The sequence below is a fragment of the Urocampus carinirostris genome, chromosome 15 (assembly GCF_059441175.1).
Source record: "Urocampus carinirostris isolate Australia breed hairy pipefish chromosome 15, RoL_Ucar_1.0, whole genome shotgun sequence".
NCBI lineage: Eukaryota > Metazoa > Chordata > Actinopteri > Syngnathiformes > Syngnathidae > Urocampus > Urocampus carinirostris.
In genome coordinates this window covers 26,190,010-26,204,626 of record NC_142363.1, presented here as the reverse complement: position 1 = coordinate 26,204,626, position 14,617 = coordinate 26,190,010, and the positions used below count along the sequence as shown (strand labels likewise).

At 39.8% G+C, this 14,617-nt stretch overlaps 1 protein-coding gene across 1 annotated transcript; it reads left to right on the top strand.

Moving 5' to 3' along the window:
• Positions 1–529: 529 nt before the first annotated feature.
• Positions 530–13,891, top strand: mavs (mitochondrial antiviral signaling protein). The gene is made up of 5 exons (XM_088354988.1): positions 530–642; positions 7,046–7,168; positions 7,251–7,431; positions 8,643–9,148; positions 11,614–13,891. The coding sequence occupies exons 2-5, from the start codon at positions 7,046–7,048 to the stop codon at positions 12,070–12,072; spliced, it is 1,269 nt and encodes a 422-aa protein (XP_088211114.1). The 5' UTR covers positions 530–642; the 3' UTR covers positions 12,073–13,891.
• Positions 13,892–14,617: the final 726 nt, after the last annotated feature.

Below are 14,617 nucleotides of genomic sequence, written 5' to 3'. Positions count from 1 at the left end.
ATAAATGTGCGGCCCTTGCCTCCGAGCAGAATTCTGAGGCTAGCAACAATTAATGGCGGACATTTTGACTAGTTAAATGCGCAATTATGAAAGCCCATATCTGGAAGTAGCGCAACACGGGAGAAGAGATGCAAAATTGTTGACAGACAATTTGAATTATTTGATAAGTATTGCTAGACAAAATATAATTAACATCATATGAATCAGATATAATTTGGGCCATCATAAAAGGCCTTGCAGGCCCTGACGGCCCATCACTAAATATACGAATACATTTTTATTTGATTTGACCAATTAAAACATTTCATTAATATTATGCCAAGCGTTCTTTTAATAGTGTTTGCGGTCCTCGTCCTGGTGCGCGGATTAATTTGACGGGATTAGAGACGGTAGTAAAGCAGAAATCGAGATCAAATCTAATCCTACCGCAAAGTGTTGACATTGGATTAGGAGCTCGGAAACCACGCCTCTTCTTCCACAAAATGACTCCTCCTTGCTCTGACTGACCGCTTTCTCATCCAATAGGAAGGCGAAACAGGCGGAGCCTAGGCAGATGTGCGCGGAAAGAGCAGCGAGTGACCGCTCCAAGGTTTTAGTGTAGGATTTGTTCTTCAGGCGAAACTCGGCCCGCGCCCGCGAAAAGTGAGTTTAAAACTCGTTATTGATCAATCTTATTGATTCATTTTACTGCTTGTTAATCGGGGGGAATGACGTTTTAATCCCGCGACAGCTGCATTTGGAGCACTGTGGTCTCAGCGGCTCCATGTTGACCTAAAAAAACTTAGATCGTATATTTTAAAAGAAATTCACTCTGTTTTGTGTTGTGGAAGGGTTTAAAAGTATTCATTTTCTATTTAATTTACGAATTTGATGATTAATAGCGTTAAGGAGACATTCCCACAGCTGACCTATAATTATCCACCCCACCAATCCGGTTTTTGCATTGCTTGTGTAAGAATAATGACAAACAAAAAAGAATGCAAAGAAGGAATTTAAAATGCGAAGAATGCGAGACGTTTTATTGTAAAAATCTACAGAGGTCAATGGTTGCCCTTGCTTCAAGGAGCCTTCCTCGCATGTGTGGGCTTGTTTTGTGTGTGTTTGTGTGTCCTTCCTTGTTAATCTGCAATCTGACTCACATACATACACGCACACACAAATCTTTTTTGCACGATGCACCTCTAAATTGAGGTTCGTGACACGTGACCAACTGAGTTCCGGTGAGTTGAGGCGATCTAAGGGTTCTAATAAGTTTAAACTTTAGTAGACACTCAAAACAGGGCGAGAAGACATCAACGGGGCGACATTTGGGGCGGCAGTGGCTCAGGAGGTAGAGCGCTCGTCTTGGGATCAAGAGATCGCAGTTCGAATCCTGGTTCCTCCGTGTTACATGTCGAAGTGTCCTTGGGTAAGACACTGAACCCCCAATGCCCCCAATAAGCAGGTTAGCGCCTTACATGGCTGCACAGCCGCTATTGGGAAATGTGAAGCACATTGTAAAGCAATTTGGGAAGTCTTGGCTTGAAAAGCGCTATATAAATGCAGATCATTTCATTTCAACGGATTTTGAAATTGCAAGGACAGGGAGTAGAGACCTAGGATAAGAAAAACTCTATCCCTTCCTAAAGCCCTACTCCAAACCCCCGCCTTTTATGAAATCTCCACGGTACGAAAAGTAGATCAGCCCTAAAGGGTGTGGATGTCAAAGAACAGCAACATGATTGGTTGATAGTGACAATGATGCAAAAGCCAAAACACCGAACAATAGTGGGTCTAAATAAGGGACTGACATCCCATGAAATTCCTTTGCACTCTTCCAATAGTAACAAACTTATCAGGTTTATCAAGTGCTTGAAATTCTTGAAAATGCTTGAATTTTAATTTTGTGTTTTCATGAAAATGCTTGAATTTTAATTTTGTGTTTTCAAGGATGTAAAAGTGCTTGCATTTGGGGCGACGTGCTTGTAGATGCTTGAAATTACTGTCATGTTTGTCAACAAGACTGCTTAAAAATGACATAGCCATTGCATTTCTTCTTCCCTCGAAATTCGAAGCAACAGGCATTTACAGACGCTCCCCTACTTAGGACCATTCGACTTAAGTAAAACGGTAGATACGATCATTTTTTTGGGACCTCGAAAAATATCCGGACATTGCTGTAAGTTAGATTTTGTATTGTGTGCACCTTTTTCCGAGAGAAGACAGTACTGTAGTGCTTCTTTCCACCGTGTGGCGCTGTGAGAGGTCACTCAGCATCCACCCTGAAGAAGAAATTCGGCTTCTACTTCCTTTTTCGTGTGGAAACATACAGTACTATGTGTACTGAATCTTTAGCGCACTAAGAACTTTGAACTTTTTATTGTTTAATATCTCGTGCGTCCATTCAATATGGTTGGTGTAAAGTGTCAAGAAGATGTGAGCCGTTTCTTTTCAAATGAAAGTGGAATAAGCTTAGGAAGAAGCTTCATGCGGTTGAGAAAATGGTCGGAGCACTTTTTTTCGGCTGATTTTTACCACGGAGGAGAACTTCTTGAAGCACATCCTCCAAAAGTAAATTAAACTCAACTTTATTTATCTTTATGGAACATATTTTTTTAAGAAATGTTTATTTTTTTAGTACAAACCAGCACAGACTACTTATACAAGTCTTAAACATACTTATATAAACCTTAAACATACACAATATAGCACTGCATCAACTTACGAACAATCGCCCGGAACATATCTCGTTCGTAAGTAGGGCAGCGTCTGTAGTTGGCACAGCATTGTACTTTAAAGCGTCATCGCCCCCTATAGGTCGCACCTACTAGCACAGGTGCATGCTACACCTGTGAAATGTGTACCAATGCAAGGATATTTATCATGGGCCATGCAAAAAATTAGGGTAGCATTTCCCAGTGGTAAATTGTAATGTGAAGAACTTCCTGCAACTGAAAATTTAAGCTACATATTGCTGTCATTTTTACCCAAAACATATAAGGGGAAAGATTTTATCTCAAAAACAAACATATCACAATTTTCTCAAGATCTAAAAATCATATCTCTTGATAAATTCAATGCAAGATTGAAAATACCAACTATAAAGCGCAGATGTACTGTAGTGACTCTGCAAAATATGATTCACACCTAATTACTTCAATGGTACTGGAGAAACTAGAAAATGGGCATTGCAAGTCCTTCAAAAGTGCTTGAATTTGGCCATGAAAAGGGTGAACAAACCCTGGATCTATGCCTCAAAGTCGGTAAACTCAATTTTTCAATGTTTAGTGCAAACAAAGAAGGAAGTGGACACAACAGAGCTGTTAGCGTTGCCATATGGAGAGGAGCGGGATTAATATGTGTTTTTTTCCACAAGATGTTTGACCTTGAGTTTTGCCAAACTCCCATTTTTGTCTCAAAAGTGACTTTCAGTTTCTTTATTCTTTTTTACTTTTACTTTCAGTTTCAGGGGCCTCATTTACAAAAAATAGACGTTTGGGTTTATATTGTACTCTCTTGTTTCAGCCATGAGGAAGAAAGAAGCAGAAAGTGAAAGTGATCCATGGAGACATTTGTGTGGGTGGACAATACATTAGAACAGAGGTCTCCAACGTGGTGCCCGCGGGCACCAGGGTGCACTCTAAGGGCAGCTAAGGTGCCAGCAGACCTGTTCTGAAGATAGCTCACCAGTGCTGGGTCATTGTGATTTTCTAGTAAAATTATTTTTTTAGTGGTTGACTGAGTCTATTTAACCCTATCTATCTATCTACCTTGGTCATATCCCTCAAGAGGGGTTACCGACAGCAAGACAAACACATACAAAAACAAAGAAAATAAAAGGGAAAAAATAGCAAAACAACACACACAAAATTTTTTGGACCATGGCCAACCCAAATGCCCAAACACCCAAACAAGTTAGGCACCTCGGCACCAAAGTTGGTCATGCTTTCGTCCCTCCAGATGAAACGGGACACAAGAAAGCGGCCATGTCACTTGGGTCAGGGTGACACAACACACTCTTTTGTTTAACAGCAGGGCCTGACAGCTTACACTGGTTTACCCCTGCCGCATCATACAGGTGCCCTGCCCATCCCTTAGAACGCATCCAAACATCCCACCAACCTTTTACAACACCTCTCCACTCTTTCCTATCCCCAACTCATTCCTATTTAAGCCTATTTCCAATAATTAACCTGATGATAACATACTAGCAACATAGTAATGACACAATAAGTTTTTTTAGAAATGCTTATCAAACTGGGGAGGCACGGCAGCTGGGTAGTTAGAGCCCAGCCCCACAGTGCAGAGGTTCAGGGTTCAAGTCCAGCTACCGCAGCCTCTCCTTGTGGAGTTTGCATGTTCTCCCTGTGCCTGCGTGGGTTTCCTCCGGGCATTCTGGTTTCTTCCCACATTCTAAAAACATGCATGTTGTCCCTAGGTGTGAATGAGCGAGTGAGTTGTTCATCTCTGTGTGCCCAGCGACTGACTGGCAACCAGTTCAGGGTGACCCCTGCCCACTGCCTGATAATAGCTGAGATGGGCTCCGACACCCCTGCGACCCTACTCGGGATAAGCAGTGCAGATAATGGCGTGATGGATATCAAACTAGGTGCCTTTTTGCTAATCGGTCACAAAATGTAGCTCTCAGCTTGAAAACGGTTGGAGACTACGCTTTAGAACATGATTCTCAATTTGCAGCCGAAATGTAAATTGTGCCCTTTAGAATGCTAGTTTTGAGGCCTTAATATGAAAGTTAAAGGGACAGTGCGTATTATTCGACCACAAGATATTCAACTCAAATCACCGTTGTTTTATTCAATTTTCTTTGCCCGGCCTTTCACCATCTTTCACCTTTCACCCGTGGTAGCAAAAGGGCAGACACTTGTATCAATTCCCTCTTGTTATGTATAATAAATTGGAATTCCTCCACCTACGAGTATTTTTAAAAAATGCACATTTATGTAATAATTTCTGTATTTTTGCTATTAATATAAATCAATATTATATTTTTTTACGAATGACAAGGAGTCACTGAATAATACATACTGTCTCTATAGGTGCTGCCTTAGCGGATTATGGATTCATTTGTTACTGATTTTGATTGGTTTTCATATCAATGGTTAATATTTTATTTTTAAATCATACTCTGTGTAAGGAAGTTTAAAAAACAATATTTGAAAATAGTGGCATGTTTTTATCAGAATTATTTTGTGGAAAACCCAATTTGACCCAACCTCGCCTAATCCTTAGCTCCAGAGCCTCCCGAGTAAATTAAGAATCAGACCACTGATTTAAAACCATTTGATTTCTTGGGCATAACGGCGCTATTTTTTCAGCAACAGTGAAATCTTATTATTTTTTCAAAGTAACCGTTACTGGCGGTCAAAAGTGGCGCGTTACTTTATCTAGTAGAAATCAGCATAGATAAGCAGGACACCCTCGCTCAGTTTTCAGCCATATTTATTCATCAACAACATTTGAACGTGAACACGGCTCTCATTCAATTTAGCACAGCAGCCATCTGCAATAACACAAAGGAGAACGTCCTATCGTAATATCACGCGCAAGAGCGCTCTTAAACTCACAATACTTAACAACATACTTGCGGAAACTCGTGTATAATTCTTTCTCAGTTGTTCCTGCTTCTTTAAAAGTGAACTGTTCAAAAACTTCTGCAACAGAGACTAGCGAAAGATAGGAGTTAGTGAGAAAGGTAGAGAAGTGCAGTTGCAGATTTCTACTTGACCAGTTGTCTCAGGTTGTGAGAGTTTTATTTATTTATTTTACACTGAAGTGTTAAAACACTTTATATTGTTGAACTGGTTACTTTTTGTGTGTGAAAATACTTGAAGTACAGTAGAATATGTATACTTGAGCAGTAGTCCAAATAGAAACTGTGACTTGTAGTATAGAGTGAAATTCAATTTATATTGTTTTACGATTGACTTACAGTAGGCTATGTCTACTTGACCAGTTGTCTCATGTTGTGAGAGTTACATTTAAGTTATTAGAGTGCTTTTATATTGTTCGTTGCCGATTTTTATTGTTTGTTTGTTGCACTTCAAGTGTAGGGTAAATATGTTGGTGGTGAAGTGCCATGCATCTGAATGACCGACAGCAGGTCAGCCACCCGACTCTGAAATGAAGAAGAAATGGGTGACTTCCACTCTGCCATAATTAATCTTTTGGCAACAGTCATTCCCAGCATCAGTGAGTGCTGTGTAGCTACATGAAGGCCTACTGTTGACTGTGAACAGCCAAAAATGGCTAGATCCACTTCTGGTTTTAGGGGTTTGTCATAGGCCTTGGAATACCAGTCAAATATTTTGGCCCAGAATCCAGTCAGAGAGGGGAAGGACCAAAAAAGCATGGGATAAGGTACTTTCAAACATTTTGAATCGGTCACACAGGAAAACAGAAGGATAGAAACCACAGCATGGACTTCAAATAATGTAGACGGTGGACTACTTTAAACTGAAATATCTGATGTCTGCCATCAACCGAACAGGAATGTATTATTGCTAAATACAGTATTTGTCCCACATGACTTCAGATATGTTGCTACCTAGATCCTGTCCCCTCTGTTCTCAATTTTAACTCAAAGTGAAAAAAAATATTTAAAATTCGAATAACTTTTTTCTAATTTTACTGATGGCAGCAGGTTGAAGAGATGGGTGGGTGGGGTCACCTGCAATTCTGGTGACTTTTTGGGTGAGGCAGGAGTTGTATATGTCCAGGAGGGGCGTGAAGGGGACAACAATGACCTTTACCGAGTCTTTTGGCGGGACACGGTGAAGGTGCCATTTAACACATTGATGCAGCTGGTCAGGATACTCTTAATGGTGCTTCTGTAAAATCAGAGCGTGATGGGGGTTAAGACACTTGCTCTCCAGAGTTTGCAGAGAAGGTACAAGTTATACAGTAAATATCATATTAGAATGTTTCAAAGGTAACCTCCATACATTCAAATCCAAAAGGGACTGCGGTTGAGATGGTTCATTGGGCCGAGATTTGCTCTCACTGATGCTATCGAAAGAACAATTGTTACTATTTGTTTTCTTCCAAGATGTCGCTAGCTAGCAACAAGCTATACAACGGCTACCTGCGCACCAACATGCCCACCATCGTCACCACGGTCAAAGTCCGTGAGATCGTGGTCCACCTTCCCTGCCTGACCGCTCACGACAGGGTGAGACTCTTATGCTGCCTACCACCAAGCAATAGTTTGGGGCCGATATCCAGAAAGGCCCACGTGTGTTTATTCCCGATAGGAGATCATCGAGGCTAAGCGGGAGATGTGCGGCAACTACAATGGCATGGTGCTGCTCCTGGACTGTTTGAAGAGGCGAGAAAGCTGGCCTGAACATTTCATCCGAGCTTTAGAGATGTGCGAGCACACCGCCATCGCTGCAGAGGTCCGGGCTGAGTATGAGAGGCTCAGGGGTGCCAGCGGTACGCTACGACTACTTATTTTTCTTTTCATTAGTGTTGTGCAAGGTGGCTGTTAGTAAGGATACTTCATACCAATTTTTTCAAGATCGATACTATTATTCAACTCTCAAGTCGTCATTGATGCGGATACCACTAGTACACAAAATACCCCCACTAGAGAACAAATGAGTATTGATCCCTTTAAAACCAGTTTGGTACTGATACCGATTCAAGGTGTTTGGACTTTCCCATTCTGGTTTTTAGTATTGCCCTAGTGCAGGGTGGTGGTCAAGACCAAGTATGTTTGATACCATTTTTTTCAGCCTGATACAACTTTCTGACAGTCTCTAAAAATATTGAAACATTTTATGTACTAGAAAAATGGGATTGAAAATCAAAATATTTTCTGTTAATCCAATTAAATGGATAGACTGACTTTTATGCAGAAGCCTACTCGAGTAGCTGTTGTTATCGACAATTATAATACAATATATAACCCATTCAAATCCCATCTGTATTTTTCGTCTTCTTAAAATTATTTAGAATTTTTCCATTTACAATTTCAAGTCCTGGCTTTTCCTGGTATCAGCAGATACAAATACGGCTTTGGTACTCGACAATTTTTTTTTTCTTGTTTCAAAGTTAGCAGTTGTTATCAGGAATGTCTCAATTCTTGTTTTCAGATCGATATCAATACACCATTCTTGAGTAGTTGTCGATACTAATACCATATACCAAGACTACTAGTTTGGCTACGAATGGGAGTGAAACTGAACAAAATGGCACCAGAAAGAAAATCAAATTCTGAAGATTACAGGCGAAAATAGTGAAAGATTTGGCTGAAAACCAGAAAGAAATTTTGTAAGGTATTGTCAAGAAGCAGAAATGAAGTCTGATGTAAGGGAGGTGGAAGGTGGAAGCCGCGCGTCTTTTAACCCAACACTGCCGAGGAACATTTCTTTAGATTAAGGGATTTTGAGGTAAACTCATAGTTTGGTATGCGTTTTCTTTATCTAAATAATTACTTGAGTGAAAATAACTACATGATGTGTAGATCCTCCATGAAGGAGGAAAAAAAAAACGGCGCGAGAGAAGCCCGACCGACATTGACATTTTAGGGCCAGGTTTAGGTCGGGACCGCTCCCAAGATCTTCTAACGCAAGGTGTTTGAGACCTTAAACTAAAAATTGGATGTGCTTATTCATCACAACTTTGTCATTTCTTTGGTCTAGATTCCACCCCAAGCTCACCCCCGACCACAGTGGTGAATGCCCACGTCCATCAGGCCCCGTTGGCTGACAATCCCCCCAGATCCGAGACCAGCAGCCCCAGCCAGGGCACGGAACCTGAGCCAGAGGTCCCGACTCCTGCACCCGAGTCTCCTCTTGTTCCTGCCTCCCCATTGAGAACCCCACCCCCCCTCTCGCCTCCGCAAGTAACCGAGCGACTGAATACCAATCCCCAGGAACCGGAGGAAAACTCCGAATGTGACAATGAGGATGACCGAAGAACGCCTGAAGTTTCCTTCGACGTTGAACCTGCTCAGGCTACAGAATCAAGTGACACAAATGCCGGCGACGTCACCATTTCTGATGTCATTGAAAGTGTGCCAGAAAGTTCCGTCGTGATAGATTTAGCCAACGCGGCCTCGACCTCCAATATACCCGTGCAGGAAACTGCCCCGTCTGTGGAGAAAGTTGCTGTAAAGGAAGATATTTCGGAAGCTCCAGAAACTCGGGTGAGAAGAAAAAGGCATGTTCACAAATGATAAATGGTCTGCATTTATATAGCGCTTTTCAAGTCAATGAAGACCTCCCAAAGCGCTTTACAATGTGCTCCACACTTACCCATTTACACACACACTCATACACCAATAGGGAGTCAGCCATGCAAGGCGCCTATCTGCTTATTGGGGGCATCAGGGATTCAGTGTCTTGCCTAAGGACACTTCGACATATAACACGGAGGAGCCGGGAATCGAGCCTTCAACCTCTTGAGACGAGCACTCTACCTCCTGAGCTACCTAAACAGAAGTATCGCATGACCTAATTTGGGGATCATAGATCGGTAACCATGGCCTGACCAAAAAAAATAAAATGATGACCGATTAGACCAGGGGCGTTTACTGGGGGGATTTGGCAATGCCCACCCACAGACACACCTTGCCCAGCCAATGAAAACTGAATGTAGTAGTGAGGGCAGTCTGAAAAAAGTAAATCAAAAGAAGGAAACAAATAAAATAAGGAAAAATGGAGACGAAAGAAAAGAGGGATACAAACATGAAGAAAAAGCAGGAGAAAAGTGCTAGGAAAAAATAAGTAAGAAATAATTTTCTTTTAAAAAAAAACAGAACAAAAAAAGAGAAAAGCAAAATAGGTCGAAAGCTATGGGAAAAAGAAACAAAAGCAGAAAAAAACAGGATTGGGGGGCTCCCTTTCTGGGTATATTACCAATAATAAGATTTTAATATTCTGCAGAAAATGAATAATATTCATATCTTAAAAATCTTTTATTCTACAAAATTATAATAACACTTATTTATTCACTTTCCAGTGAACCACTTACTCATTTAATTTATTTTTATACTAAGCAACTTTAAACTAGAATCCCTGCATGACACAACAAAATGGCTACTAAAAATTTTGACTTTTCAGTGCAACATCAAATAAACTATGAAATACAAAAATTAACTATACAGTTTTTATTAAAAAAAAAAGCTAATTGTGAAACAGATCCCTGAAAAATACTGAAAACCTAAATCAAAATATTTACAAATCTAAAAAAGGATAAAACACAAAACAATTTTAACCTTTACATACTCAAATTGTAATATCAACAACACATAATCTTTGTCTTAAATTTATACTTCTGTTGCATCCAATACTTTACTGTTGAACCTAACTTTATAGTACATAATTTAGCAAAATTCACATATGGAAAATGAATGTTATTGGTAAAATATGTTGTCACGGCCCTTAAGAACCAATGAAAAATGGTCTCTTTTAGAATAATGAGATTGAATATTCTCAGTCATTCTTGTGTTCCTTATGCACATTTATTTGCTTAAAATGAAGAAAATTTTTGAATTGGAAAACTTTAAAAAGATGGCCTATTTAAAATATGTAAATACTACAATACTATAAAATACTACATTTTATACATAAATACAAATAAAAGAATTACATGTATAAATACATAAGCTTGTTATAGTAATCTAGATTTAAAAAATAAATATAATAAGACAAATACAATTTTTTAATTATTTTGCTCAATAGACACTCAAGGTAAGGAGAGAAGACATCAATGGATTTTAAACTTGGAAGGAAAACACGGAAGAGCCTTAACCTCAGATCAGAATTTGCAACCTTTTCTAAAATACACAATTTGTTTTAAAATATTTTAAAATAAGCAAAATAATACTTAAAGGGACAGGGTATATTACTTGGCCACTAAATGTCACTGTGTTGTGTACAGCACACAGGAGCACTACAAACCACAAGAAAGAATACAAACTACCAATAGTCAAAGTGACCAAATATCATAATTTTTCTTCTCATTTTTTTGACTAGCCTTTCATAACGGTTTTGGCTTCTTTGGGTACCCTTACCAAGATGCCTGACAATTTTATCAGCTCCCTTTAGGTGAACCTCATGATATGTAGAATTAATGCAAATATATTGACCAACGAGTATATTTAAAAAAAAAACCTGCATGTTTATATGGTAGCTCATGTATTTTTGTTATTTTTTTGTTGTTTTTTTTTTAGGGTTAGGAGTGACTTCATGCTTGTCGCAGCAGTTTTTTGTTAGTGTAGCATGAAAATGATGAAAGTAAAAAAGGCCTTTTTCATGTACAGTACTGGCCGTACGCCAACCCGAACCCCGAAAAAAAGATCAAATAAAAGTTTATTCAAGCGCATCTAAGAAATGCACATACTTGTACGCACAACATAAGTTGTTTGACAGAGGCAGCAGATGATAGCATCAACATGTTAAAAAGTTTCAAATTCTGCAAAGTATCTGTAAAATTAGCAAAATATAGGTTGAAATTATTGTCAAATAAACATTGTTAAATCAAAAAATGAAGAGAATTGAGCAAAACTGATATTGTTTTATTTATTCATTTATATATTTGTGTAGTTTAAGCTAACATTAGAGTTGGCTGGTCAGTAATTTGGGCTCTAACTCTCCATTCCACATTTAGGTCATCGTTGAGAACTGCACTACAGAAAGTACACCTGCAAGCTTAAACTCCACGTCCGAGGCCCCCACGGAGGTCCTGAGCCTGCCCAGCACCCTCGCCAGCGTCCAGCCATCAGAAGATCCGGACTCAAACGCCTCCGGATCGTCGACCGAGCCCTATTCCGGGGACACGGACCGCCTGCAAATAAGCAAGGAGGACGACGAGGCGCTCGAAGACGAGGTGCTCGTCAATGTGGTGCACGTTTCCCACGAACCGTCCGTCCTGAATCTGGACATCCAGCACGTTGTCAACGGCGACCCGGCCAAAGAAGCCAGCCAAGAGCCCACAGCCACAACTTTGAGCCCTGAGCCCGAGAAACCGGCCCCTCGGGGCCCCCTGGGTGCCAACACCAAATATTTGGTGACTGCTGTGGGAGTGGGTGTCTGCGCACTTTTTATGGCGTGGAAATTGAAGCATTGAGGGTTGAGCGATTCCCTAATTAGCTTGTTGACGATGAAATCTGGACTTATTTATATGATTACAAAGATTTTATTTTTTTGCCTGAAAAGCTCGTAGCCATATTATGGAGGACTGATTCAGCAGTATGTAGAAATAATTGTATAAATAGATGAATACATGAATCCCTCATTTATCACGGGGCATACATTCCAAAATTAAGCCCTGATAGGAGAAATCAGTGAAGTAGAAACCTTTATTTATTCATTTTTTACAATTATTATGCAATTAAATACTCTATTATATACTGAAACCAAAGAAAACCCCATTTTAAAGGCATATCCATTAGTTTAACATGTTTAAATGAAGTGAATAATGCTGGTCGCTAGATGACGTGTGAGCAAAATAAAATAGCAGTAAGGAAAGTGAACTTCCTAACACATAAGGTACAATGCGTCACTGTGAAAGGAATGTGGAAAGGGAGGCAAATTCTTGAGCAGGCTTCCCGGCACTTCCCAGCACCAAAGCGAAGGCCATCTTGCTTAATAGTTAGCGAGCCCCGAGAGGATACAATTGTTGCAAGAATACAAACAGCACCTGGATATAATATTTGGCTTCGATAAGGCACTTTCTGGGATAAGATCATACAAAGGCACATTCAAACTATAATTTCCCTTACACAGAGCAACCGAGACCTGAATGGAAAACTGTCTCAAAGCTGCGGATTTCTTCTTGGCTCTTGGGATCACTAGTAGACCAGCATTTTAAGAAGTCAAAATAATGAGCTCCCATCATACACCATCTGTTTTGCAGGTTAAACTTATCAATATGGGATAAATTTGTTGGTATTTATACATATATCTCTTGATCCTGCCTGTAGGAACAGTAACTTATGCTGTTTAAAACACTGCCAATGTTTAATGACACGAACAGAAAAGGAGGCTTCTTTTTTCTTCAAACGCTTAACTTGCTGAAACCTCTTCAAGCTTAATTTTTCCAATGTCAATCAAATACCGCTAGCACGATTTATAAAAAAAAAGGATGCTAACTTTCATGCCAGTGCACTTTTAAACCTCAAATTTATCATTTTAAAGCTGCTTGGAGTTTATTTGTCAGGGTTGGCACCCGGCTTTTTCATCCCGCAACAACGAGGCGCTCTTAACAACATGCTGCAGCAGAAACTTTCTGCAATTGCTTGCTGTACTTTCTCTCCGCACCCCGGGTTGACAAGGGGGTTGTTTACATACAAGCAATCATCCCATTGGAAACTACTAATGCCAGTATGGTGATTGTGTAAAGTCAAGTCATGTTTATTTGTATAGCCCTTAATTACTAAACGTCTCAGAGTGGTCGAATAACACATACTATCCTTTTAATTTCCATATTAAGGAGAGGGCCTCGAACTATCACCCTGAGTGCCACAATTGGCCCCTGGGCCGTAAGCTTGAGACCCCTGGGTTAAGAAACCCTGAGTACGGTACATTATATAGGGACTCTGGGGAAAAAAAGAGAAGGGAAATTTTACTCATTAAAAGCAGCTATTTGTCAGGGGGCTTGTATATTAACTGGAAATTAAAACAAGAGGGTCAATCCGCCATTTTCCCAACAGAGGGCGCTTTTTGATATCTATGTAAACTTTCCCAGAAATCCGATTGAGGTCTTAGTATACTGTGAGTATTCTGATTGCAATAGTTAGGTTTGTCCTTTCAGATTCCAATAATTCTTGCATGTATCCAAATTCGAGTAATCCGAATGCCTGTGCGTAATTCGCAGTATCCCCTCATCCATGATATTTTAATGCAGCAAAGCACTGTGGGACTTGTAGTACAGAGACTAATGATACATGCAAACTCACTAAAAAAGCCTCATGTGTTTTGGTGGATTTCTCTGTTGATTTCCATTTCAGTTCCACCTCCGTGGTGAAAACAGGTGTATTCATCTTTATATAGCGGATTTTACAATTGTATCCAGCCATATATAGTGTAATCTATGCACATCACAACACACAAGACGAAGTGATGGAGCTCATTTTTGGAAGAAACGATCACGCTACTTTGTTGCATTTGGTGACAAAAGAAATCATCCTTTATTTCATTTTGCATGCGAAAACGTCTATTTGCGTAATGCCGTCGCTCCTGCTTCACTTGTAATCGAAATACTCGCAAACGCCATTGAAAACGGGTTGGGTTTTTTTTTCCTATCAAAGCATGTCAACGATTCATTCGGAATACACCAGAAATCCAAAATCCCGCTTCCAATCGGATTATTGCCTGCAATGCGTCTGGGCTATGCAAAAGAAAAAAAAACAGTTGAAGAACATTAGTTGGCGTGCTAAATATTTTTTTATGTATATTTATTTTCATGGTCTGCATGGGTTTTTATTTTTCTATAGAAAGAATTGCTAAACTCTTATATTTTTCGTACATTTTTAAAACATACTCGCACCAATCTTTCAATTCAAATTTGCCGGTCCTTTTAAGTTAAATCAAGTCATGTTTATTTATGATGCCCTTAATCACAAAGAGTCTCAAAGGGCTGCACAGACCACAGATTATTGCCAAGTACAGAC